Raw genomic sequence first — 24,331 nt, 5'->3', positions numbered from 1 at the left:
TCTGTCACCTCCAACTGCCCAATATCTGTAGACCGGCTTCGGCAGATTTTGTGTAGTTTATTCCAGCTAACAATATGCGAACGATTAGGGCTGGGTTTTAACACAAACTTCATAACTCGATTCAATTCTGATCTACAAGCTTGCAATTTGATCCGATATAGACTATCTCTGATATTTTAGGTACAGTACATGCCAGATTAAAATTTTCTGAGATGTACAGTCTAAATAGTGAAATAGTGGCTGTCATAAAAACTTATTCATACTATGTACATAAATTAAACACTGAAGAACAGTAAAATTGATAACGAATGTTATATGGTGCATTTTATTTAGATGCAAGGAGCTTTACATTGTTCTATTCATTAATTGAAAACAGTCAAGACTAATAAATTCTTAAGAATCAATTAAAATCAAGAAATAAATAACTTTTACCCAGCCCTACTAACAATACTGTAATTGAACTGATTTTGCTTCAGGACAAAGATGTTACATTGGACACCAAGTGGTGTATTATAACTCTAGTAAAATACGTTATCTTGCAAAAAACAAAATAAACAACAACAACAACAAAATTTCTTTAAATGATTTAAAATGACAGTAAACTGCACCAACATTGTTGACATTGGAAAATTATTTGGTAAATGCATACACTACTAAAGTGTAATCGTCAGCCTACTGTGTTATGAATATATCATATTTTAATATTTATTTATACCTTTAAAAAATGTATATTGTATGAAATATTTTTATAATCCACACTATTGATTTAATCTGCCATAGTTGATTAATTATCATATGCATATGCATTCTGGAATATTCCATTGACATTAACAATAACTTGTATGTATGTATGTATGATGCTGGTTCCTTGCTATGCACACTTTGAAAACTTCTGCAAAAACCTGCAGTATCATTTTTTCATGGTTGGCCAATGCAATTTTTTTTTTGCCCTTCCAACAATTCACCACTTAGCAAACAAAAATTGACATGAGCCATTAATGTTATGCACAATAGATGAAAGCATGAGCGTTTATTTTAATACCTTTTAACAAATCATTTAAGGCGGTGGTCACTGAGTCAAACATAATCCTAGTTAGTCCTCATCTTTGTTAAAAGAGTGATGTAAGAATGAGATCAGACAGTAATAAGAGCATCCTCTGATCTGAAAGAAAAATGGTTCTTTTGACTCTCTGTACAACATTTGCTGTCAGAATTAATTCAATCTCTTTTAAAAGGCGCTGCTGAAAACCTTGCCATTTGAGAGTGCAAAGACAATTAGGCTTCATTAAAAGGCCTTCTTTTGAAAAGAGGTCATGTTTTTGTTTAAAGACGTGGCATTTGTAATTACAGCTTTATGCCAAGACTCCACAAGGTCAATTTTTGAGACATTGGTCTTAGATTTCTTTTAAGGTCTAAAGCCTGAAATTGATTCAGCAGATCAAAGTATAATGAGCAAATGGATTCGGTCCCTAGTACTTTATCTGAGATCAGTTCCATACTTTCTTATGGAACATTAAGCCAAGGTTTAGCAAAGTGGAAACCAGCCTTGGAAATGGTTCTGGCTTGGTCCTATTAAATACCGGCTGTAAGGATAAAGTGACGACTGTTTAACCTGAAGATACAACACAAATACAAATGATAAGCTTTATGCATAATGTTCTTGTTAAGTTGTCTCCTCTAAAAAGCCACTAGGCACAGATTTATAGTAAATTACAGTCATTTCACACCAGATGCAGGCTCTGATCTTCCAGCTGTCATCTTCCACAACACAAAACCCACAGTTGTACAATTACTACCGAAGATGTGTTTTTCTCCCTTTATTTAAAAAGACAAAAGAAAAGAGTGTACACTATGTTTTGTAGCTTAAAATAATAATAATTTCTTACTAATAATACATGCATTGGATGGGCGGATGGATTGACAAATAGACAGGCAGACAGATAGAAACAAATAAAATAAATCATTAAAATGACAAATGCATGACATCCCAAAGCAGGTTTGTAGATAGACTGCTACAGTCTGATTTCAGTTCAGTGGCGTGAAGTGCCAGAATCCCATCTGAGCCATCTGAGGACATCAGGCATGGATGCAGTCCTGCATTTATGATGCAGTTTGAAAGAGTGTGCGGTTATGTATCCACATGATACTACAGCTGCATTATTGGCTCTTGTCCTGGGAGGAAGAGTAGCCTAGCATGCCATACTATAAATAGTCCCACCTCACCCCAGACTGTGCATTAAGCAAAAAAAATGATGGCACACACGCAAACACACTGCGTGCTGAATTAGGAAACAACAGAGCAGCTGTTTTTCGGCCTGGACATGGCAAAGCAGCAGTATAACCAATTAATACAGCACTGTGAGAAAACACAGGGATCCGAAGTGTCATTAAACCGTGCGTGTTAACTCAAGCGCTTGAACTTACTCAACATAGTAGGTTCCATAAACAGGGTCATCGATTTTCTCCCAGCCATAAGGAAGCTCTGAAAAACAAACAATAAACAATTACATCCGCAAGAACATTTAATTCAAAGGTAGATGTTGCAGTTATAGAGTGAAAATTCTGTTTTATTTGGATACATCGGCTCATTCTCTGGAAATGGTGCCATTTGTGGGCTATGTGTGTCCTCATGAATTACTGATACAATTAATGGAATACTGAACTTAACATTATTATTTGAAAGATTTAGTGTGCAAATGCACAATACCTTTTGAAATAAAGCGTTCATTTTATTCTTAAATGTTTTTCACAGTCTTTCACAATATCATCCAATTTGCAGGACCTCATTTATCGCCATGACATTTTAATGGGTCGCAAAGAATAATATATGTTGCTTTTATTGAAATTAAAATTTGGTGTTTTCATTGCCTGTGATTATTTTTTTTTTTTTGTCTAAGCACTTTTCTGAAAATGGCAGAATCTATATTTGTCCTTGCACTTTCTGAATAACTCTTTTATACTGACATTCCTGACTTTAAAAAATGGTTTGATTTTACTTACTGGTAAATATTGTGATCAACATTTAAATAGCAAAATACTGTTTGTTGCACAAAATAAAAATATGTGCAATTAAATATATTAAACAAGACTGACATATGGACATACATTTAAACATAGATAGAGAGAGAGAAGACTGAGTTCCCACAGTTCTGCAATAACCTTTTCAAATGTAATAAATAAATAATTGTATAACTAAATATTATTCTGCATAAATGACTAGCACAGTTTCCTCATGCTTAATAAATGAGGGTACAAGAGTTGGTGTCTTACCATATATAAGACACACAAAAAAAATCCAAATTCATTTGTCCCAGAGGCTGTGTCATTTTGCTGAAATATTATTGATATTTAGACTAAAATACGCATATACGAGTACACACTTGAATGCACACGTTCCGTATAGCATGCACACCCGCCGAGCTTCTAGACCAAAGTGACAAGAAACACAATAATTACCAGCAAGCACACACAGACTCAACTTATACAATCAGCAGCGAGGAGCAGACTCTGTGTGTACATCACACACAACTTTGTAAACTACAAGTGACAGAAAATGTGTGATGTTCTCACTTAATCCAGCTGGCACACACACACACACACACACACACAGGCAGATCAAAGCGCCATTGGGTATTACTCTACTGCTGTGCTATGGGTAGGTATTTGTCCTATTAAAATAGAAATCCACTACCGAGTGCACAGATTGGTCTTTAGGATGAACATTCACAGGGGTTGGAGATCTGAACAAAAACCCCTAACCACAAGAATTAAATGAGTGGTGTAATACTCCCCTTTGTGCTACAAGCATGAATACTGTCATCTTGTCGAGGAGAGGTGCAGTAATACTTTTCAAAGTGGTTGTACTTATGATTTATGACTTGTAGGCAAAGAGATTCTATATCCTTATACTGAAAGAAAGACCAGAGCCATACCTAAAGTCCAGAATATCACAGAGACTTTTCTTTTTCCATGACCTAGCCGCTATCTAGAGACTTCATAGAAGACACGTAGAACTTAGTTACGTGTTTTGAGTAAATCCCATCAATGCTTTCTGTTGAGACATGACCACTTGCACTCTCAGATGAGTTCTTGGCCTTATTGTGAGATTAATGAAAAACTGATGATTTCAGGAAAACTGATCGGTTGATCTCGACACTCAGAGCACAGAGTTGAACTACATAAAATGTTTTTGCATAAAAATCCCTCATTCAACCGTGAAGGTCTGTGGGTTCAACTGAGGTTTTTTAGAAAAGTACTCAGTTGACATGCAAGAAGAATCATACACACTGGCTACAACAAGTGAGCGATACGTTCAGAAGCAAAATATAAATAACATTAACAAAGTTTGGACTAATCTCACGGCCTCCAAATATAGAGTAACCCACCCGGCGTGCCCCTTGAGAACCGTGAACTCAAGCTAATTACCTTCTTCAATATTTGCATTTTGTTTGCACAATATTTAAATAATCTTGCTATTTAAAAACCTGCCTGCCCTTTGCAGTAAAAACAGGCAGCGGTTTCTTTTTGTTAAAAGCTTTGACCTTTACGAAAATGAGGGGGGTGGGGAAGAGAAGGAAGGAGAGGAAGGAAACAAAAGCAAGTATGAAGCAGAAACAACATGTTTGGTGAATCAATGTTTAAAGGCATGACCCAAAATAAATGCCAAATGTGAGTAAAAAGCGTTTTTTAGTAAATAAATTGATAGAATTTACTTGGTGACAGATTGGTAACCGTTTACTAATTGTACTTATTTTTTTTACTTATTGTACTTAATATTTATTAATTCATTTTTTTAAGGGACAAAATCACGATGTGCCCATGATGAGTCATTTTTACACAAAAAAGAATCGAGAAAGTTAGTGTTAGATGTCTTTTAGAATTACAATGCTACAAGAGTGCTAAAGTTATAGAGTCAAATAATAATAATATAATGATACTGATATAAAACTCACCAGTCATGGAATTCAAGTGTCACATAGTCAAGCATTTAAAGGTGATTCAAACCAAGGCTGAGCTGACTACGCTGCTAGATTACTAATAAAGAGCTGACAGGAGATGGAAGGATGAGTGGGAATTGGAGGAGAAAACATTGGGGCATCGGCTCTATACGGGATGGTTTGAGTGTATCTCTCACCCTCTTTTACTCTTCTTTCACTGACTCGCTCTCACCAAGCATTAAAGTTCACTGATGGATGGCGTTAGTGCATGCTATCATAAAAACAAACGCTTTATTCTGCATTGTCATCTTCAACTGTCTGCCAGATTCTATCTGCCAAAATAACACCCATCAATAATGCCTCGGTACATCTTTTGCTGATAAACACACACAGGCATACTATGAGCTTGGAAGAGAGTTGAGAACATTCTATATAAAGACTATAACGTCTTATTTCCTGGTGAGATTAATTCATGTATTCATGATAAATCATTAATGTTTATGACACTTCAATCAAAGGACAGCTTTTCTCAGCAAGAAAATGATTTGCTTTCAAATCAGAACATCGTATTTATTTATTAACTGAAATACACACAATCTGTGGTCAAATATTTTCAAGTTAAGACCATGATATAGTCCCATAAAATCACTTTCAGTGTAAATGGCTTTAACAAAGGTACAAGACTGTGTATTTTTAATGAGGGAAAGAACTCCAATCCCATGAAACATGACGTAACGGAATTAAAAATTGAGAAATTTAAAATATTGATTTAAAGTTGTAAATTATATATAAAGAACCAATATATTTTCAGCTTAAATGTAGCAAAATATACACAGAAGGACAGAGAGTTTTTGTTAAAAATCTACTTCAAAATCAAATAGAAATTTTACTATCGGCGCTCTATATAAAGTGATCATTCACATGCCATTTCACCTAACCCTAACTAAAAATGCCTGTGAAGCAAGTATTGCAGCCAACTGACGAAACATTGATAACATTGAGACGAATGGATCACTTTCTTTGGCATTAGAAAAAACCTGTTTCATCTGTTTTTTTAATCTTTGAGAGAGAGAGAGAAAAAAAGAGGAATAGGTTTGCACTGTAAAAAATTGTCCTGTAAATTAACGGTAGTATACTGGCAGCAGGGTTTCCAGCAGTGTACCGTAATTTTACAGTTTTATTACCGTTTTCTGAATTACGGCTTTTTTGTAAATTAACGGTAATATACTGGCAGCAGGGTTTCCAGCTGTGTACCGTTATTTTACAGTTTCCAGAATTACAGCTTTTCTGTAAATTAACGGTAATATACTGGCAGCAGGGTTTCCAGCTGTGTACCGTTATTTTACAGTTTTCTGAATTACAGCTTTTTTTGTAAATTAACAGTAATATACTGGCAGCAGGGTTTCCAGCGGTGTACCGTAATTTTTCAGGATCATTACTGTTTTCTAGTTTTTTTTTTTTTTTTCTAAACCGTAGAACTGGCAATTTTGCCAATCATTAACTTTATTAAAAATATCTGTATTTTAACAAATTCACAAACTGGCATTTCATTTATACTAAAAAGTGGCAGCAAATAGACAGAAAAGAGAAGACCAAGGGGGTATTTCTTATAGAACACTATTTATTTAAGTGCCCAACCAATAATTCAAATGCTTTCTCAAAAAAAAATAAGCAATCAAAATGGAAGAGTCAGTCTTTGTATGTGTTAGAGAAAGATGAGATGAAGAGAGAAGAAAATTAACCAATTTACAAAACAGACAATGTGCAAAATGAACCCTGCAGAAGTCTGTGGACATATTTAAACTAATTTAAGTTGACCATATAAAACACAAAACAAGCAGCCATTTTAGGTCTAGCATTGTGCTATGAGTATGACAATGCATGGGCATGGGCTTGGAGTGTACATTCCCCTAAAAACAGCCTTTAAGAAATGGCCAACAACTTCTGAACAAGAATCTTATTTTGGTGTAATAAGTCAAAACCTGGCAAGGATTTGTAGAACAGTCCAAGAACGTTTCAGAAGCATAAAACTGTCACCAACTCTGATGCAAGTGTAGCCAGGGAGGGGTGTAGTCTGAAACATAAACATTGAGAAAAATCCTTTTTAAGTTAAAATAACATCAGCAGAATTTTAATAGAACGTAACAAAAAACATGTATACTGCATAATAATATAAAACATTTCAGAAACTTAGGACCCTACGATTTCCACGATGTGAAAAACATGGAGGCAATCACGGAATCAAATCATGAAAACGGAATTAGGCAAATAATGTGGATTGTCACAGAATTTGTCACATTTGTGATGAATACAATAAAATGGTGTTCAAAAATACTCCTTCCGGTTTGTCACAAGTTTCGGAAAGTTTTTTTCGAGTATGGCTCTGTGTGACGTTAGATGGAGCAGAATTTCCTTATATGGGTCCTAAGGGCACTTCTGCCGGAAGAGCGCGCGCTGCCGTATAGCGAGGCTGAGCACAGACATTCCCTGATCAGAGCGAGAGCGTCGCAAAATGTCACAAAAGAAGTGTCTTTTTGGTTGCCAGGGCAAGACAACCCTGCACAGATTACCAAAAAAAACAGCATTAAGGGACCAGTGGATGGAGTTTATTTTTACAGAGCATCAACGGAGTTGTGCAAGTGTTTTTGTTTGTTCCCTGCATTTGGAAGATGCTTGTTTTACAAACAAAGCCCAGTTTGACGACGGATTTGCGTATCGTTTATTTCTTAAGGATGATGCAATCCCAACGAAAAAGGGTCACGATCGTGTGTTGGAACCGCAGGCGGTGAGTAAAACTGCTTAAAATATCTCTGCCTCCTTGTTAGTGTGTCCGCCTCCCATGCCGAGACCCGGGTTCGAGCCCCACTCGGAGCGAGTCGTTGCTGCTGCTGCTCTCGTTCAGTTTCAGCCTCAGGATCTGATTCTGGATCATAAATAAATGGCTGAATCTGACTGTTAACCATGGTTTGTTTTGGATGATGTTTTTTTTTCCTCACGCTAATGTCACAACTTCCAAACGCTCTCAATGCAAAAGCCTACTGGCGCTAGTGATTCTTTAGCTCCACCCACACGTCACATTAGTTTACAGAAAAGATAATCAATAGTTGCAGCTCTATCCCACATACACAAAAAAAAAAAAAAAAATCAAGTGTCTTCACATCAATCCTTCAAAATAAAGGTTCGGTCTAATGTGATGTGATTGTGACGGAAATATATCACTTTTGTACAGTAGAATATGTCATTTTCAAAGTAATATAATAATACAAATAAGAATTATAGTAATAAAAATAATAATAATCATTAAAAATGATGTTTAAGGAATAATTACACAATTGTTATTCCATGTTTTAATTGTAACAGGAATAAAAATGGAATTTGAGAATAAAACGTATTTCTAAAATGTATTTTAACCATTAAGATGTAATTTGAAAAAGTTAAAACAAAACAAAAAAAATTATAAAACATATTTACTTAATTTCTTCATGAGTGTTAAGTTAAATATTAAGCAGACTTTGAGCAACATTAGTGGACCAACTAAACTGATTAATAGTGTGCATGTACTCAAAAAAAAAAAAGAAATAAAAAAATTCATGTTTTAATAAAATCATTATATTATTTCAACCTCGAAATTTTTTTGTGTGTTTGGATAGTTTTTGTGTAACCTGGGACTGAACAGTCGCAACAACATAGGGGTTGTAATGAGTGCGGACTGTATCCTCTTCAGGGTAGTTCTCAGTGCCACTGACGACTTTTTTTTGGGTCAAATATAGGTTTGTGGATTTTATTTATAAAACCGTTTCTTTGCTGTAAATTATTTTATTTTATGTAATGCAAACTACAGGGACGCAACGTTAGTAACCAAAATGAGTCACACCAGTCTTTTTCAACTGACTACTTTTAAATGTTGATTTTTTTTTTGTTAAACAAGTTTAAATGTGAGAAATATTCTGTGTGTGTAAACTGTGAAATAAGTTGTATTAAGAACTGTATTTAATGAAAATGTATGTGTAACTTCACTTGCCTAGATGAAGTCCCATTTGAAGTCCATTCGATTTTTTTGTAGAGTGGCAACCTTTGGATTGACTGTAGTGGACTTCTTATTCACCACCTTCCCCGTCTTCTTGGAGACTACCTTGCCTCGGCAGGTCTTTGAGCCTCTTTCTGGGTTTATTCCATAGAATCATCTAAGGAAAGTTGCATTACACATTACCGAAGTGTATAATAACCATTTTTCAAAATTCTGATTAATTAATTTGGTTTAGAATTTAGATTAATTTTGTAAAACTTTATAATAAGTATGACGTAATAAAGCACTTATAAATCATTTGCAAACGATCTATATATATATTCTGACTCGTTTGGATTTAATGTGGATCTACATGCCTTTCTCCTATTTTCTCTGTGTCTGGCATGCGAATAAAACCACATTTGACAGTGTTTCAGATGATGAACTGAAAAAACTGAAATGGAAGAACACAAGTAGAACACAGGAGAAAGGTTGAGGTAACTAGTTTGCAAATAATTTATTACTTTACTACTGTATACTTATTATAAAGTGTTACCACAGATTCTAAGAGAGTGATTAAAACATACGCAAAAAGGAAAACACTTACCTTTGAAAAAACTCTAACGTGCAACAAGCCGCCTCTTGATACTGCAGGTTGAAGATGTAGTGCACAGCAAACACTTGCAACTGCAGTCAAAAATGTTGACTGGACACTCACAAAAAAAGAAGAAGCAATTTTAACAATTGTGCACAACAGCAATGTTAACAATTTTAGATCTCAGCCATCAGTAAATGTTTCTTCTTCATCATGTGCAATGACACACTAACCCAGCAAAATCAGATGAGGATTGGCAGGTAGATTGAGTGTCTTCTCAACCTCAGATGCAGATGCTGCAACCTGTAGAGAACACACAATACACAAATAATAATATTACATAATATAATGTGGTGAAGTGGAAAGAAGAAAATTAAATACTTACATCTGCATGTGAAACCAGTCCATCTTCATGTTCCTGGAAGTGGGACATTAACGTTAGAATCTTGACAAGCAGGTGTACCATATCTTTGTTCTCATCCTGGGACATCCTCCAACTTTTCATTAAAAACACTTAAAAATATTCTGTCTACTGCTCTCTCCTCTTCCTCTCTCTCTCTCACACACACACACACACTCTCTCTCTCTCTCTCTCACACACACACTCTCTCTCTCTCTCTCTCTCTCACACACACTCTCACACACACACAAAACTGTATTTGAGGCTGAGGAACAAGTTAGAATGTAAGTGAATGAAGTAACGTTTCCTCTGTGATATAGAGATTTGTGCCAATAAATCCAGTGCAAAATTAAAATTAAAATGTGCTCACATACAAAGCCCACTTTATTAACAAATTTAGATTACACTCTAACTAGTTTTAGATACGACTTATATTGAAAGACTAATGTGTCACTCCGAAAAAAACAAACGTTTCTCACCATAACGTTAACGCTACTCTTTCCATCTATCCAGTCAAGTGCTCATGCAAAAGGCGATGAGTTTATGCTTCCTAAGTAAAATTAAGTTTACAGGCCTATTTTCGATTTCCCAATATATAAGGATAATATATAAGTTACCAACTTTATACGCACCTAACTTAGCAACATTAATGCAAATAAAACAAATCCTCCATTTTAAACTACACTGGGTTGGCGCCAATGCAAAATGTAAATATAATTGTGCAAATAAGTGTTTCAGAAAATCAGGAAAACACACTTACTTCATATCCTCGTTATCTGCAATCTGTAATCGAGATTATATTTGAGATAATATCCGTTTTATTCACAGAGACTTTTCTCTGGTATCAGACGCTAACCGTTGCTCCCCTCCCCCACCGATCACGTGCTCATCTTCTAAAGTTGCCAAATATGTTCAATTCATATCCAATTAAATAATCAGCGAACGCAAGTATTTTATATTTAACTATTTACAAGTTTAACATTTACAGGATTTTACACCAGGAAAGAAAAAAAAACGATGCAAATCCTTCACAAACACACTCATACACACTTAACTTTCAGGAGAAATTTGTAAAAATTGCATACATGCTAGTTCACCGTCTTGGCAAGATTTGTCAAAGGTAAATTAAAATATTGTGCCCACATTAAAAAAAAAACGCTGCAGTTTAAGATAAAAATTTATTCAGACTTTGATCTGCTTACCTGTAAATGAGCCTCAACTTGAGATGAAATCCATAAAACTTTGACTGAAACCATGCTCCTCCATGCGTCAGCTAGCCTTTGGTTCCCCCTCTCCCACCGATCACGTGTGCATTTACGGTAAGAGACCGTAATTTTAGAAAACAGTTCAGTACTGTATATTTACGCTGTTAATATGCTGTAAATTTACAGAAATTTTTTACAGTGTGTCTAAAACACATGGAATTATGTGAGTGTAAGCATTTATGAAGGATAAAACCAATTCTGATGGCAACTCAACTAATTACTCATGAGAAAATGCACAAAACTAAAAGCAATATCTACTAAATAAAAAAGAAAAGAAAATGCTGTTATCAGGGGACATTTATGAACCAGAATTATCTATTTCAATTTCAATCTCAATTGTTGCTGGAAAATTAGGCTTTTCGTCGTTCTAAGAATGCACAATGACACAGAATTGCTGTGACACCTCATGCAACTTTCATGAATAAACATCTCAGGGAAAATCACACCGCTGTGTGCTGTTACGCGACTCTGTTGGGCCTTGGCGTGTACATTTTGTTCATTAATTTAGCTAATTTGTACATTATCACTGAGAAAACAAATATAATTCCTGCACTGAAACAGCTGTCAATTGATAAAGCCGCATCCATCCATCAGTCCATCCATGCATCTGTTTCTGTAATCATATCTCCACCTGTTCCCGGCGCTTGTGAATCTGTTATATTTTTTTCGGGGTCCTCGCTGACAGTGACGGCTTCAGAAATGATGAAATGCGATGAAACACGAGCGTCAGACACAGAGAGACATGATAGTTGTGCTTATTCATTCACTCGCAAACCCAGGGAATTCGCACCATCAGAGAGAAACATCGACACAGGGAGAGAGCCGAGATGACAGGTAAACAGGAGAGACGACTGTGGCACATCTACGGAAACTTCACTCCGTGCTGCGGTAAATATTCGCGGGGAAACAAACAGTCTAGGAACACGAGTGTGACAGTATTAAAGAAAACAGCAGATGACTTTGATTTGCATCCAGAGCTGTGTCTTCCCTTCAGTTTCGAAACAAAAGAGGGCGGCCGAATTACGCAACGCACGCGTCCGCGCAAATCCGCAGTGATGAGTGTTTTCACAACGCTGGCTGACAGGCCTTTGAACCGCGGGAATCCGCTGACATGTGAAATGCGCTGTCTCGCACATGCATGCTAACAAGCAGCCCCTGATGCCCTGGCACAGTTGATTATACCCCAAACATTGAGTTAGTTTTTCGTGCACGAACGTGTGAACTGGGAAGAAGGTGGTGATGAATAAACCCTACTATCAGGTAAAACAGCGGAGAATACACTTGCAGACATGATTAATTTAACAGTGTATTCACTTTGAGATGCTCCAGCTCAAGATCATTTCACAAACACACTTATGAGTGCTAGAAGTAGAGTGGAGAGTAACCTGAGGAAAAACTGGATTGCTACACTTGCTGTAGAATATGTGAGAGGTGTTTGCCAGTGCAAAATTCACCACCACTCAATGTTTTTTTTAAGCACATTTAAAGTGGCTGCTAGGGTGTATTGGGTGGTTGGTATGACATTGGGAGACAGTTGCTAGGATCTTCTTGGCTGTTCTGTGCAAAACATGCCACTACAATGCAAAGGTGTTGTGGGACATTGCTAAGGCACTGCAATGTGGTTCTTAAGGTATTCTGAATGTTCCTTTTAGCATTTATGGGAGATTAATATGGTAATGGTAGATGTTTGCCAGGGTGTTGTTATACTGCTGCTAGGCTGTTCGGGGTTGGTAGGACATTATTAGGCCTTGTCCACACTATAATATGTTTTAGTTTGAAAACATATATTTTTCTGGCATTCCATTCACACTGAGATGGCCTTTTTGCGAGTTTTGGGAAAATGCTAAATTTGAAAATGCTGTTTTTGCATTGTAATGCAGACATTGCAAACGATAAACCAATAGGCATCTATCTTTATACCAGTATCGTGCCTGTTACGTGCTACTTTAATAATTGAATGTGTTACTTAATCGCTTTATGATGTTTACATGCCAGTATATTTTGATTAAAATTGGCATATGCCACCTATGTAAATACGATTTTGCTTGCTGTGATTATGAGCTTAATCACATTATTTATATCGAAGTACTGCATTTACATGAGGTAAAGTTTAATTGCAATATTTCCAAAATTCATCATTATAATTGCATTAAGAGGGTGCTGATGCTTTGTTGATTAACTGCATGAAGGCACTGAGCTGTATAATGTCTGTTGCATAATCCTAGCACTGCTGTCCGCACTTTAACAATGATCAAATAACAAAAGATTGCACACTATTCTTGACTAAATAACTTTTATAACTTTGTAGTGGATCTCATTTGAATGTACTGCAAATTTCATATTTTCCAGTGTTTCAGTTTGGATGAGTAATTTTTGGAAAATGTTGGAAAATGCAAGTGTGGCCGCAGAGTGTTTTGAAATGCAAACCCTGTTTTCAAATGTATGTGGATTAATGTAGACGTAGCCTAGGGTTGTTGTGGTTGGGATTTCTATGGTGTTTTCTGTTGCTAAGGTAATAGTAGTGTACACCACTGCATATTTTGGATGTGTCGAATGGGTTATCAGAAACACTCAATTTAGCTCTTGCACTCTCTCTTCTTATGAGCTGGAGTGTTGAATCAAGTGTGTTAGACGATGGAGACATTCAAAATGTGCTCTGTTGAGGGGCTACGGGACCAGCTTGACCAACTGTTCTGAGTGGCTTATGTGCTTGATCACCTGTCCACATCAAGGAGTTTAACCCCAAATTTCTACAGTATGTTCACTAACCCTGCTCCTTGAGGGCTATCTTCCTGTTCACTTGAGGTTAAACCCTGTCCAACACACCTTGCTGTGATTTTCATGAATCCTGAAACACTTGATTAACTGGTATTTGTATTTGATTAGGGTTGGAGTTAAACTCAGTAGTATGGCAGCCCTGCAGAAACATGCTGGCTACCCATTCTCTAAAAAAATTATTGTCTCTAGATACAAATGTTATAGAAGTAACTTATACTTAGCAACCATAAACAGCCAGCAGTTAGGATAATGAACTATATTTATTAAAGAATTTTAGTAAAATTGGTATTTTATCAGATCAGACCTTTTCTGTTGTTTTATAAAACCAATAAGCAATATCCGCTACACATTTCATCTGACAACACTTCATAACTGTGGTAAAACTGCTAAAACACAACCTATTGTGGCTAGTTGCTTTATTTCAGTAGATTTAAAGATTTCTCTTTGGTCATCCAAACTCCTCCATTTGGAGAGTCAAACAAACAGAATCAAAACATACAGAGAGAAATGAAAGATAGCTGCACTAACCATTCTCTTTGCATTCTTCTGGGGGCTTCGCTTTCTTCGCAAGCCGGGGGTCCAACCAGGACGTCGTCTTCGTATTGTGGCTGGGGAGGAGAGAAATGGAGCAGAAAAGGAAAAGAGATGAAGACGAGAGAGAGATGAGAGTGGTGCAGACTGCTACTGTAAATCGTCATGCTGAGGAGAATTGAGAGACTGAAAGGAAGTCTCTGGAGAGCTCATCTCTAAACGAGTGTGAGAAAAAAAGTTTAGCTTAACAAAATGGCAATCGATACTTTTAATTAGCTGTAAGCTTCTCATTAGCACAGCAAGAAAGAGAGGAGGAGGAGAGAGATGGTGAAGAAGATGTGAGTGACTTATTGTATAATGGAGGAAAACCAAACATGAGCGGCGATTTTGCTAAACTATTTAAATCACAGTGTTTTTCTCCTCACAGTTTTGTTATCTGAGACCAATTTCAGCAGTCATAATAAACATTTCTTTTGAAGGATTTGGCAAAATTGTCAGTTTTCGGTGGCTTAGTGTACAATGCTTACCAATGGCTAATTAATTGTCTTTGTAATTAGTTTTAGTCTCCAACAAAGTTCTGAAAGTATCTGAAATGTTGAGTCATAGTCCTGCAGCGTGACCGCTCCTATGACGGCCATCTAGGAAAGAGCCAATGAGAGTACAGCAACTGATGATGCAAATGTGAGTGTGTGCGTGTATGTGTGAGACAGATCCTTTTAAAATGTTGATACTGCCTTCTCTCTATTTCATACAACATTAACATTTCGTTAATTAGCCAATTATGCTAATTAATGCTACATCCATTAGTTACAATTATATTGAGATAGCACTGAAGTATAAGCGGTCCACGAATTCCCTCTATTACCCAGTCATGACTCCAAACATTTCAACTTTTTTTTTTGTTTTCCTGGCTAAACACTGTTTTACATAAGCATAAGGGCTAGCATGGTTTTGCGCAACACCATTTTATTTTTGATTGTCTGTGGATGCCAGCTTTTGATATGATTTTTGATGTCAAAATGATTTAACTGCTGTTGATTGCTATGAAATGCTACAATTTAAATGCTATCAAAAATAAATGTTGCTGCATCTTTTACAGGTACAGCATAGCCTGGAGCTTTTGGGCATTGACAATGTGTGATACTATTTACAAAGTCATGGTTTAATAAATTACACAGACAACAAAACAAAATTGGTGTTGTTTTGTTAATCCATGAAACAAAACCCAAACAAAACCAAACCAAACAAAACAAAAACAAAACAAAACAAAACAAAACAAAGAGCATTTAGGCATCAACAGGTTCTGAAACTATTCATAAAGTCATGGTTTACCAAAACAGAACAAAACAAAACAACTAAAAATAACCTAAACTAAAAACAAAATAAAACAAATTAGCTTGACATGATGCTCGACAGCAACATTATACCTCCAAAAACGTATGTTGTATTATTAAGTGCATGCTGACACATTTCCGAACACAAGCAAGAAGCATTTTTGTCCATGCATACTATGTATTAACATACATTCAGTATGTTTGGGGGGCTAGTGTATTCCTCCCCTAGACTCATTTTTGTCAAAAGTAGCAGAAGAACCAGCAATGAGATCAGTGGGGAAAAGGTAGACTCGACTGTCTCAGTGATGGGACTCGACTGAAGGCACTCAGCCAAGCGACTGGCAAGAGAAATTGCAGCCAGGGGCGAAAAGATGGGGCACCTTTGATGTGCTCGCTCTCTGTGACACTCCACACTTCTGCCCTTGTGTCTCTGTCTTTCAATTTGTGTCTTCCTCCCCAGTGTCTCTTTATGATTCATCTCTCTCTTACAGAAAATGTATTTAATATAAAAGCATATCAAAGGACTTTCTATTGGCACAGTGCATTTCCGCAGCTTATGTTTGGTTGCTTTGAGAGTTTAAATGGTGACTAAATGCATGTACAGAGACATTTTGTCGTGATTAATCTGGTCCAGTGTGTGTGTGTGTGTGTGTGTGTGTGTGTGTGTGTGTGTGTGCGTGCATGGTGAGAGATAGACATATGGAGAAGTGTCTACAGTTTGCGAATTAAAGACGCTCTGTCTGTGAGGGAGCTCGAGAAAAACAAGGCGCCATTGGCTGCTTGACAACTCCATTAAATCCTCAATAGTCACACTGTGTGGGCCAGAGCAAACTGTGTGTGTGTGTGTGTCTGTGTGTGTGGTGTTTCATGAAGCAGTGACAGACTGTCCTCGCATCATTCGGAGTCACTCACATACAGCTTCTGTTATGAACGATGCAACAGAAAATAACTACTGTCCCTGTGGAAAAATACAGTACTGTACAGCCACAGTTTGAATATTAAACACACACACACACTTTCCTAGTAAGTGACATACAGGTATCATAAAAAAAAAAAAAAAAATTGAAAATTGAAAGTGTGTATATTACTATATTCTTTTTACTCATTTATTTATATTAGTACATAATCAGTAAGATACATTATCTTGATATAACTTCATTATATAAATGGCAATCTATGTATGTATTTATTAACAAATGGTTTATTCATTTATGGATGTGCCTAATCATCTGGGGTGAAATGAAAAAGTACGGTGCAATTAATGTTGCACTATTATGATTGATGGAAACAAGTGTAAACAGAGATGCTTATGTAAAATTGTATTGATCATAACAACAGTGCTTCATCTATAAATCAAATGATTAATAGAGTGTTATAACTGGGCGTATATCCAGATGTGCTGTGCGGTCCAAAACTATTTTTGCATTTAAAAGAGATGATTCAGGTGGCTGGATTACAGTGGTTTTGATCCATGATTGTGCCATTGCACAATATTTAAATATTTTCAGTGATTCAGGCTTTAAATGAACTCTATTAACTCATTTAATAAACAGCATGTGGGCAGGTACATGGTCCGGGCATGGTTAAAAAAAAAAATGAAATGAAATGAAAAGATACAAAACAAACAACCAAGCAGAGAAAGACTTGGAAATGTAATCAACAGATGTTAGAATTAGAACCTGTATTTCTTGCGTGAGCACCAAGACTCAATATGGTCTGAACAATGCATGCAAAAAACAGCTCCGATGATTTCTGTTAATTTATATTCACAGTTGCCCTAGGCCACTGAAAGTCTCAGATACTTTTCAAATAAAAGACCCAAAACCAGTCCAGTGACCATAACTCAAATATCAAAACTCATGCCACACCATAACTAAAATACACGCTTTACAGTCATTTTTATGTTATGAAAACCATAATATAGTAGTAATCATCTGTTTTCATAAAGGAACTCACAGGAGGCTCACAACCTGGGGCCTTCTCTCACTAAAATAATCATCTAGCATAGATTATACACATGCAGTACATATTATAAAATATAATTTAATATATCTAGCTGGTCAAGTGATCTCAACATGGTGCGTGATTTTACATATTTTTTCAAAATTACTATTCACATTCATTGAACTCTCTTAGTACTGAATGCACCTTTAAACAATGCTGTTGATTATACTTGACCATTCTTATTCTAATTAGCTGAAAAACAGACCGATTTACAATAGATACTCACTCTATGAAGTACACTTCTCCTTTCTCAGTGTAAGCCATCTCCCAGTTATCTGGCAGAGGACCCAACTCGTCATTCTCGTCTGGTTTGGGGGGTGATTTTGGTGGCTCTGTCTCTTCTTTAGGGGCATCTGTGGAGGTTTCGGAGGGGCATGTAGTAGGAATCTCACCTGAGGCATCCGTACTCTTGTCTTCATGTTCACTGGACTCTGAAACATTAAAAAAAAAAAAATGCTTTTAACAGTAGTCCTCGACAAAAACTAAAAACCTTGCTGCTTTTTACTTTTCACCAATATTGTAATGAAAAGTCTTAAGACAAGAGAAACTGCAGGCCTACATCTCCGATTTAAACACCGGAATCAATTAAAAAGAATCAGACAGCAGAAGTGGATAAAAAATATGAATGGTGTAATACAATTCAACAGAATAACCACCAAGAGAAGCTACGCTTCTAAAAAGAAGCTGTCAAATTTACAATAGTCCAGCGCTATATTCTGGGAGACGTCTCCAACTTTTATTGGCACGGCTGGTGAAACTCAAGAGTCCAAGACTACAGAAAAAAAACGGTGAATGTGAACGAGACAGACAGAGAAAATATTTATAAGAGAGGGAGATGTAACTGAGATTTGGAGTTTCTGAGAGAATTGAAAAGCAGGTCACTTTAAGAGGGGCTTGTTAGAAAAAGAACAACAGAAGACTGGAAGAAATGATGGAAGAACAGACAGAGATGGAGTTAGCCGCACTGAGAGCGGAGTGATTCAAATGGAGTCTGCGGTGAGAAAGTGAGAGAGAAGAAGAGAGGAAAGAAAAAAAATGGAGAGCCGAACGTGTCCTAGTTTGAGTTATGGAGGTTGGAGGTCCCAGAGGAGAGAACGAGGGGAAGAGAGAGGGAGAGACGAAAGAAAAAGACACTGAATCCCATAACATTCAGCAATACTGATGTTTTAATCAACTGAAAAATGAAAGGACAGTTTCACTCAATCACACACACACAAGCTCGGTTCTGAAACCTAGTGAGTTGTCTATCTAGTAAACAACATTTAAAACCATCAAAGGCGCACACCATCTTTTTGTCACACTTGCCAATGGTTGATACATTTAGAATATGTTCCAGGCATGTGCAAACCACCATATATATATATATATATAGCAAATACAGAAACAGTACATCTAAGATGGTTCATAACAGAAATAAAGAACATTCTTATCTCATAAGAATGTGTCCCCTCAGACATTTCATCAACATTTCAAACTGTGCTCAGATATCACAAGATAGCATGCAATGAAAAGTCAGAGATTTCACATAAAATCCCAAGGCCACATTATTTGAGCTAGCCACATTAATAACATAGTTTATTATATACTCTTACTTGCTGTCAAAATTCGTCTTATTGGTTTCTATTTCTCTATTTTAAGATAAATTTCGCAAGACCAGTGTTCAGACTTTAGCAGCTCTTTTTCTTTTTACTTTTAGATCATTCTAAGGTTAAATAAGATGTGGTTTAATAGCTACTTAATGATACTGTTTTTGAAATCAAATCTTTGCATAACTTTGACAGGAAACACTTGCATCCAACAAAATGTTGTTCCAAAATCATTTGGAAAAGTTTTTTATTCATCTTTCAAACACAAATGAAATTGAAATATGGTATATCTTAACTGTACTTGCTTAAAACACAAGAACCAATTAGGTTTCTCAAACGTCTAGCAAATATAAGTTAGTTTCCATTTACCATATTTGATTTGCTCTATTTATGTGCATTGGTTTGTATGTAAAAAAGCTTAAATTTATTGATAAAAATTCAACATAAAGGAGAAGACTTGGATTAAAGAGTTCGGTTCATATGGATTTCTGCTGCAATGTCTTGTTGTACTTTGGGAAGCATCAAAGTTTGAGTGGAAGTTCATTGGAGGTACAAAAATCTCTCAGAACAATTTTTTTATTTTTGGGTTAACTATCCTTTTAGGGTCCCCCACTTATTTTTCAAATCTCTCTTCATTATTACCATAAACATCACTATATCAACATTAACCAACATTCAATTAAAACAGGTAAGAATTCAGAAAACCTCGGAAAACCTTGCCTAAACAGCTATTTGCCCTTTGGTTATCATCATTTCCAGTCTAGGCAATGTCAACTAAATGTTTCAGATTTTTCAAATAACATGGACTGATGAATCGTGCAAAAAAAAAAAAAAAGAAAAAAAAAAGACCAGGAACTTGTATTAAGAAAGCAAATAGGGTCCATTTTGATTGCATGTTAAATTTAAGTGCACTGAGCTATAAAAAAAAGAGCTCTGAGCAATACATTTTCCTCTGGCAGTTCTTTATATTTCTACACATCAACAATTCCCTCCCTGTGTTAGATTCTAAATCACTATGGCATGCTACTGTATTTCAGTCAGTAGAAAACAAAAGGTTTTTTTCAGTACATCCAGACTTGATGCACGTTTCTGCCCCGCAGAGCCGCTCTTATGGAGCGCAAAAACAAGGAACGTGTGATAACATGCTGGCGCGACAGTTGCTAGGCTATTGCCTTGACAACAGTGGTTACTATGAGGTAATTTAGAGTGGAGGCGGTTGCTGTGATGATGCACCTAGTGGCCTCACAGTAATCATCTCTATGCTAGTAACCCTGATCTGAGGTCACAGCAGTAACTGGATTTACTACACCGGAGAGCCACACATGACAAGATCTCTCTTCGTCTTAAATTGATTGAGAGCTCCTCACCTGGGGTGATGGCCACTCCATTGCCGTTGATGACGGGCCTCTCCTCCTCTTCCTCCTCGGGCGGCTCGATGCCAGCCTTCTCCATGTTGCTGACGGACTTGTTACGTCTGCGTTTGCCCTGGGATCTGGGTGTTGCACCTGGCAATAGCTGATCAGCTACATTCAACAGCAGTGAGTTGGGCTCTGCCGGGGGCTTCGGGGTGCCGTAATAGTTATCTGCAACCAATCAGACATTTGATGCATAACAGACATTTGAAAGATTATAATGTAAGCTCTGCCACCACCATGTCACACCTGGAGGAATGGAGAAAGATGAAGCATCCTGCATGTTGTTTATCAGCCTCTCAGGCAATAAGCAAGGCACCTTTTTCCAGTGGGTGTTTACTGTAGTTATACTTTAGGGACAAAATTGCTTCCAGAAGTGAGCTGCATCTGCAGACACATCTTTTAAGGACATCCGGCAACATGACATTACATTTTTTTATTTTTTTTATTCTCAAAGTAAGAAAAAAATATATATATATTTTTGGGGTAGTGTTAAGGTCCTTGCATACTAAGTCCAAAATTTTCGTATGCGTTTTTTCATATTCAACTAAAATTCTAAAATTTGTCACACACAGAAACCTTGCACACTGAGTCCGATGTGTATTAATTAATCGGCTGCGAAAAATTTGTAATAACAGTAATAAATGGAGTCTTTAAGAAGGGAGGATGATTTTGTTGTCCTCTCGCTTCTTAAAAATAAAGCAAATATTGGTTCCATCCAAACCTGAGATATAGAGATGAAGGAGAGTTCCGCCTCCTTATTAAGAAGCAGCAGGATTATCACGGGCGATTCAAAGTTTACTTTAGGATGTCAGTGGCTCAGTTTGATGCTTGGTTAGCGATACTGGAGCCACATTAAAAAGAATACCACGAATTTCTGTGAACTCAGTTTGCAAGGATCTTCAGAGTGCTTTGTGCTGAGAGAAAAAGTAGATGAACTTCACAATCACTAGGGATGCACCGAAATTTCGGCCACCGAAAATTTTCGGCCGAAAATGGCCTTTTCGGTTTTCGGCCGATAGACTTTTATCACCGAAACAACACGGCCGAAATGTTGTGATGACGCAAACAGAAACCGCGACCTGCACGTGCAGCTGCATAGCGCAGACCACGAGCTCCATGCGACATTCACTAAACACCAGTGAGAACATTCTCTCTCTTCTTATTCCTTTATTCGCAGCACTAAAGCGTCTCCTAACAAAGAGATTAAGACGGACCACGAAGTAAAAACAAAGAAAAGTACAGTCTTATAGAGTCTGTTAGCACACGTCTCACTGAGATATTTTCGGATCCTCTGCACTTCATCGCGAATGTGCTTGATCCGCGTTATAAAACCATTACTTAGATGCGGAAATAAGGCAGCGCGCACGAGAAATGATCCAGGCCACGCTGGATGCGGAGAACCCGCGTGCAGACTGATCAGAAACGCAGAAAAGACTCTGCTAGATTTTCTGCTAGATTTCTGCTTTAATTTGATAAAAATGTTTATTTATGCCCTGGCCCTATTTAAATACACTCTCTCAAATATTTCTCAAATGTCAGGCAGATGACAAGCTCAACTGCTCAACAGCTGGTTAACTGTCTGAAGTCCCCATCCCAAGAAGTGACAAACCTCTTGCCTATACTGGAGAAGTGATGCACTTTCTAGTCCTACAGAGAACAATTTCAAATGCACTTCACCTAAATGCACTTTGTTTTTATGAGAGAACTGTTCATTTTAAAACCTTTCTGCAGGCCAGTAGGCCTGTACATTATTATTAAATATACACATGAGAGGGATACATTTTTGGTTAGAATTTTATTTTATACTTGTGCATTGTTGCAATGTGCTTAATAAATATTTGCATAATTTGTAATTATGTATTTTTATGTTTTTTTTTAATAAGTTATGTAATTGTAATTATCTTTGAAACTTTAATATTAATTTATGCAATTGCAATGTCTTAATTTTAGTAAAGTTAGTACACGGTCATAGCAATAAATGCAATTGTACTAATAATTGGCATAATTTCTTTCGGTGTTTCGGTTTCGGTTTTCGGCCTTGGTTTTCTCTTTTTCGGTTTTCGGTATCGGCCAAGAATTTTCATTTCGGTGCATCCCTAACAATCACCATTCTGGATTTTGGCGTTTGCTTGTACCGTTGCTCTGAATTGTCAAAATACCTCTTCAAAAATTGCTATGGATGCAAAAAATGAAGAAAATCGAACCTCGATATTTTTAATATCAGACGAAGTTTCGGAGCAAGTTTGCAAACGTATTATCAGTGCAAGATCGTATTTATTTTTCAATGTGCGAAAATTTTGGACAAAAATGTCTTTTGGGGGGGATTCCAAAATGACAAGACAATGTATTTTTCACTGCTTGAGAACATGATTGGTGTCGTGTGAGCACCATTGCTTGTCGGACGTAGCGACAGTAACTAAGTGGGGCGGGTCTTTGCAAGTTTGTGAGTATGGAAGTATATATAGGTCTACATATACAAAAGCTAATTTGTTTTATAATATGGACATGTACCTAAACCATCAATACCTTAATCTACACGCGTAGCAGGGTTTCCGTTGTCCGGTAATTGCCGGACATTGGCCGGAAAAAAAATGAAATGTCCGACAAAATTAAATCTCTCTGGTCTGTCCGAATAAAATTGCCTAATAATCCCGCCCCCCCCCCCCCCCCCCAACACAATCTGAATTTGAGAATAAGCCTAAAATGTATAAAGCAAAAATACACCGAACTTTGGCTATGTTATGAAGGAACAGGCTCGTTTGAAAGTTATTAAACATTATTACATGGCTTGGTTGAATTCCAATGTTGAATGCGGTCTGTTATTTCTTGATATCAGACCGCTGCGAAGCACTAGCGGCGCCAGGATTTTGATTGTAGGTGGGCCTCCAGAAAACTGGATGGGCCAGTTAAAATAAGCCAAAAAAATAAAAAATTCAATAAAAACTGGTTCCCCTTTCATCACCGTTTCAGCGCTATTCTGGGCACTGAGGACAGCGACTCAGTAGCCTACCTGAATTTAATGTGTAATTAGCATAGGTACAAAAAAAAAATTCGTTTTAATTTGTTAAAAAGACATTTCAAGCTTTCTTAAGATAGATTTCATGTCTGTGAGGCCTACGCTGAGTTTCGTTAAATTAGGATGAGATGCACTCCAGTTCACTAGCAATGCAAGTGGCCGCGAGGGCGCCTGCATGATTAGGCCTGTCGTCTGCTATATTTGCTTCTTATGTATTAAATCCAGGCAATTGCTTGATAAAAAAATTATTAAAATTAAGATACAATTTATACAAAACGAAATTCACTTCAAAAAAGTATTTCTACTAAACAAAACTTAATTAAGTGGTCAAAATCATGTCTGACCCGCTCCATGTCTCTCGATATTGCGCATCTTATCTTACTCGTGCGGTTCACTTTTCATAATCAACATAAATTAAAAAATAACATTATAATATTTTAACAAATATTAAACTAAATAAGCTT

At 36.7% G+C, this 24,331-nt stretch overlaps 1 protein-coding gene across 15 annotated transcripts in view; it reads right to left on the bottom strand.

The window, feature by feature from the left end:
• The window catches only part of LOC127956348 (membrane-associated guanylate kinase, WW and PDZ domain-containing protein 2), a 185,026-nt gene that overhangs the window by 49,001 nt on the left and 111,694 nt on the right, over positions 1–24,331 (bottom strand). For all 15 annotated transcript variants that reach the window (XM_052554195.1, XM_052554196.1, XM_052554197.1 and 12 more), the window contains exons 4-7: positions 20,804–21,019; positions 18,077–18,281; positions 14,510–14,589; positions 2,425–2,482 (exon numbers count right to left, since the gene is read on the bottom strand). In XM_052554195.1, the coding sequence (XP_052410155.1) occupies positions 2,425–2,482; positions 14,510–14,589; positions 18,077–18,281; positions 20,804–21,019 (559 nt within the window). The remainder of the gene's footprint in view (positions 1–2,424; positions 2,483–14,509; positions 14,590–18,076; positions 18,282–20,803; positions 21,020–24,331) is intronic.

This window comes from Carassius gibelio, chromosome B4 (genome assembly GCF_023724105.1).
Source record: "Carassius gibelio isolate Cgi1373 ecotype wild population from Czech Republic chromosome B4, carGib1.2-hapl.c, whole genome shotgun sequence".
NCBI classification, from domain to species: domain Eukaryota; kingdom Metazoa; phylum Chordata; class Actinopteri; order Cypriniformes; family Cyprinidae; genus Carassius; species Carassius gibelio.
This window is presented reverse-complemented; position numbering and strand designations above follow the sequence as displayed.